The 4408-nt window shown below is 55.4% G+C and overlaps 1 protein-coding gene across 1 annotated transcript in view; it reads left to right on the top strand.

Annotated features, from left to right (window-relative positions):
* Positions 1-3540, top strand: part of PLLP (plasmolipin) — a 20051-nt gene extending 16511 nt beyond the window's left edge. Inside the window, exons 3-4 of the mRNA XM_049622203.1 lie at positions 2169-2291; positions 3424-3540. Coding sequence (XP_049478160.1) covers positions 2169-2291; positions 3424-3540 — 240 coding nt within the window. The remainder of the gene's footprint in view (positions 1-2168; positions 2292-3423) is intronic.
* The last annotated feature ends 868 nt before the right edge of the window (positions 3541-4408 follow it).

Raw genomic sequence — 4408 nt, 5'->3', positions numbered from 1 at the left:
CGCGGGTGCTTCCAGGCTGACCCCTCTGCCTCGGGGAGGCGCTGTGACGGTAGGACCTTCCCTATGTGAGGAGTGGCTCGTGGGGGCTGGCCCTCAGCCAGCCTGCAGGGCCGAGTGGGGGAGGGAAGATCGATGGCCACAAACCAGGGAGGACACAGGTTTGGCTTTCTCCGTGGGAGGGAGTAGAAGCGAGGAGCTCTTGAATGGAGAGCCCAGAGGCCATTTGGGATCTTGAAAGTATTTTTCCTTTTTGGGGGGCAGTGGGGATTCCCGTGTTGCCAAGGGTCTGTCGGACTCTGGCAGCCCTGTGTCTGGAGGCTGGGCTGAGCTGTCCGGAATTACCCGGGACGAGGCCCTCACAGCCTGGGAGAGGGTGGTGTCCCAGGTTCGTCTGGGCCAGTCTCCTCGGGACACAGAGCTGAGAGCATCCATAGGAAGGACCCCGGCCAGACACACAGAGAGCTGCTGGGCTTTTTTCTCTGACCCGGAAAACCCCTGCAGCTGGGGTCTGAGGCTTTCAGCTCTGCAGCGAGGCAAGAGAGGCACATGATTGTAAGACAAGCGAGGCTGGGACTAGGCGGCATTGTTTGGAATTCAATGACTTTTTAAACCGAGGAAACGTGAGTCATCCTCAAGACAGACCGGGTTTGTTAGATCTTGACATCACTGGCAGGAGCCAGGCAGTGTTCGTGGCGGGCGCTGGGCTTGGAGGGAAGATCCTGGGATGAGGAGGGGTGGCCGGACTTCCTGGCTGGGATCCAGCCCTTGCTCTGTGTCCCAGGAGCCTTGAAGAAAGAGATCTCCCGAGATGGCGAGGCCTCAGTGTCCCTGATTGGGGCTCTAGCCCCAGCTGTTGATGGAAGGAGGCTCCTTTCCTGGGCCCATTAGCAGATAGGGCAGGGAAGGCTTGACTGCATCCAGAGAAGATTGGATTGGGATCGCCAGATGGTCATTGTCTGGGACGGGGGCCACCAGCACCCTACAGGGCCTGGGCAAGATGAGTGAGTGAAGTAGATCAGGAGGGGTTCCGGAGACCCCGCATCCACCTGTAGGGATGCCATAGGGAGCCACCTCTCCTAGTTCCTACTGTTAGCGGGAGTGCAGGCCCCCTGGTGCCAACTCTTGATATTTTAGGATCGAAAGTTTTATATGAAATCTTCAGGTTTTCATATCAAATCTGATTTTAGAATGTTGGTGATTTTTATTTATTGAAAATAACCTTTATTTTTTCTAAATGTTTATTATTTTGAGAGTGAGCGAGCAAATGAGCCAGCAAGCCAGGGGGTGGGGGGAGCAGAGAGAGAGAGAGAGAGAGAGAGAGAGAGAGAGAGAGAGAATACCAAGTAGGCTCTGATCTGTCAACACAGAGCCCCATGTGTGAGATCATGACCTGAGCGAAATCAAGAGTCGGACACTTAACCGGCTGAGCCACCCAGGTGCTTCTAGAATGTTGGTAGTTTAAAAAAAAAAATCTATAGGTTGAACCAGACATGCCTGAGGGCCCCCAGTTTGCATTGTCTGCTAAGACTATTTACTGCCTCCAGGGGCCAAGCACAGGGGAAATGGGACTCAGCCTGAATGTCAGCCGAGGGTCCTCCCTGTCAGTCTGGTCCAGAACCCTGCGGGGTCCTGACCCTGGCATTTGACATGGGGGGCCTTGAGCCGAAGATGTGGCCAAAAGGCAGACATAGATTCCTCCCACTGGGGTAGAGAGGGATTCGAGGTGCTCCCAGGTCCAGCCTCAGGACCAAGGCCTGCAGTGCCAAGAGGGAGGGCCGAGCTTGTGCTGAGCCAACATGGAAGAGCGTGGCCCTGGAGTTCTTTAGCTGGTGCTCTTTAGCAGGCCTTGGTTCAATCTCCTGCCATTGGCAATGGGTTTTGCCTCTTGGGACCGCCACTGCTCCTGACCAGATCACTTCGGGCCTCCCCATCGTGTCCCCTCCCCGCTGAGCCTTAGGTGTGTTTACGTTCCCAGCTCAGATGGCCACCGGCCTGACCCCATGTGGACTTCCCTTCTAGTGGCAAAGACCCAGGTCTCCCTCCCCTTCCTTGAGCCCCAGCCCCAGTCCTGGATTCTAAAGGCAGGTGCCGTTGGGAACCAAGAGGTTCCACGCTTCCTGGAAGAGTCTGCTGTCTTAAGCCTGTTCTCCCCTCCCCCCGCCCCCCAGTTAATGATATTTAACGTGGGCGCCACCGTTCTCTACATCACGGCCTTCATCACCTGCTCTGCCGCCGTCGAGCTGACGTCCCTGAAGGGCACCCGGCCGTATAACCAGCGTGCGGCTGCCTCTGTGAGTATGGTTTCCCGGGGCGTCCTTGGCAGTTAGTTAGAGGGGAGACGGGCCAGACCAAGTCTATGCCCCAGGACTCCCACCACTTTCTGGACTGAGGCCAGCATCCACCACCGCTAGGGTTATCATCTCAGGGGTTCAGGGAAGCTGAGCTTTCAGTCTTCCATAATTAACAGTAAAACCTTGAGGAACCAGAATGCTTGGGAAGTACTTTGTGGTAGTAAATGAAGTTCTGGGTTAACCGTTGAACTTTGTTGTTAACCCGGGTGTTCCATACTGATTGACAGTCATATGCCCCCTGGGAGGACCTGTTAAAAACTGTCGGCCCTTCTTGAAAGGGGCATTTGCAAAACCTTTTGGCTTAAACCATTTGGGGGGATTTACAGGGTCTCTCAGAAAGGCCAAACTCGGGCTCCCCGTGAGGTAGCCAGTGAAATACCAGTGACCCCCGCCACACCTGTCCTGCCTGACTCCAAGGGGCCCCACACAGACCTTTCCTCACAGGACCCTTTGACTCCCACAGTGAGGAGGACAGGGACTGGTAGTCCCTGTGGACAGACAAGGAAACTGAGGCTCAGAGAGGTGAGCACACCTAGGGGAAGTCCAGGGTAGGGCAGGAGTTAGACCAGGAAGAAGATGGTTTTGAAATCCGTGGTAGAGACACGGAGCTTCTGGAAATGGCCACCGGTGCTAGCGTAGGGCACCTATGAACCGATTCCAGAAGATTCCCTGGAATCACAATGTTGTCTTTTTAAAACGAAATCCCTGATGTGTGTGTGAACTAGCTCCTACCCCTCGGTCACTCTTAGCACATCATCCAGTCGCCCTCATCACAGTCTGACATACCTTGCCTGTGTGGTTCTTAATAGATTCCCCTGCAAGAATGTAATGTCGGCAGCCCCAGAACCTGGCACCCATCGGCACCCCCACAGACACTTGCTATAGGAGAGTATGGCTAAGTTGGAGTTGGTGCGGGTGCCAGAGCAACTTGTTCTGGTTAATGGAGGGGTGTTGCTCAAGGTTTTGCTGACTGTGGGTCTGAGGCGGTCTGTCTGGCACTCGGATCCCTGTCACCCTACCCCCCAGTGCCACAGCGCACACCAACTCAGCTTTGGTGTCTTCTTCCTTTCAGTTCTTTGCATGTTTAGTGATGATTGCCTACGGAGTGAGCGCTTTCTTCAGCTTCCAGGCCTGGCGGGGCGTGGGCAGCAACGCAGCCACCAGTCAGATGGCTGGCGGCTACGCCTAGGCCACCTGTGTCATGGCCCACCTTGGGGCCGAAGGCTGCAGCTGGGTCACAGCTGGGTCACAGCGCGGGGCGGCCTGCAAGCCCGAGGCCTGAGCCCTTTGTGGAGTCGGCCTGGAGGGACTATGCTTGCTCCGCTCTGCTCCTCAGACCCGGGCTCACCCAGCGCTCCTACGGAATCGGGATCCTTCCTCTGGTTTGGCCCAAGTCGGCAAGCGCCTGGGCTGGAGAGAGGCCCATGGCTGACACCACCTGCCCGTCCCCCGTATTTAGTGGAAGGTGACGGGGGACGCGGGACTCTCTGCTTTGTCTTTAGAAGACTCCAGTGTCCAAGGCTGGAGCCCAGTCTTCTCACCAACACTAAATACACTAACGAGGACTCCAGACCTGTAGCCGCTGGCCCACCGTAGAATAAGCCTAACAAGCCGTGCGTATTTACCTTAGTCTTTGCCCTGGGACTGCAGAGCGAGGTCTCTGAAACCGGCCTCATTCCTTCAACCACAATTCTGACCTGACCCTCCCTCCCTCAAGCCAACAGGTGGCTTCTAGGGAGTCATCTGTGGAAAGAGGGTTAGGATTTCTGACAGCATGGTCGTCCTTTTCCTGCATTTCAAACATACCAGTTATTTAAAGCAATCGGTCTGAGAAGCACTGAGAAGCAACTTCTCAGTGATTAAAAACCTGGCCAGGTTTCCGTCCGGTACCCAAGCCCTTGTTTGTAATATCCCCTCTGGGAAAAGCTAACCGTGCCACCTGCTTCCCGGACGCTGTTGATTAGGCACATGGGACATGGAGGAGGGAGGGACTCAAGACCTTGCCTGGTAAGTTGTCCCGTGCTTGGTGACTTGGTTCTCTTTGGGGTTTTTTTTGT

Source organism: Panthera uncia, assembly GCF_023721935.1.
Source record: "Panthera uncia isolate 11264 chromosome E2 unlocalized genomic scaffold, Puncia_PCG_1.0 HiC_scaffold_19, whole genome shotgun sequence".
NCBI lineage: Eukaryota > Metazoa > Chordata > Mammalia > Carnivora > Felidae > Panthera > Panthera uncia.
The sequence above is the reverse complement of the archived record's forward strand: the minus strand, read 5'-3'. Positions and strand labels throughout refer to the sequence as shown.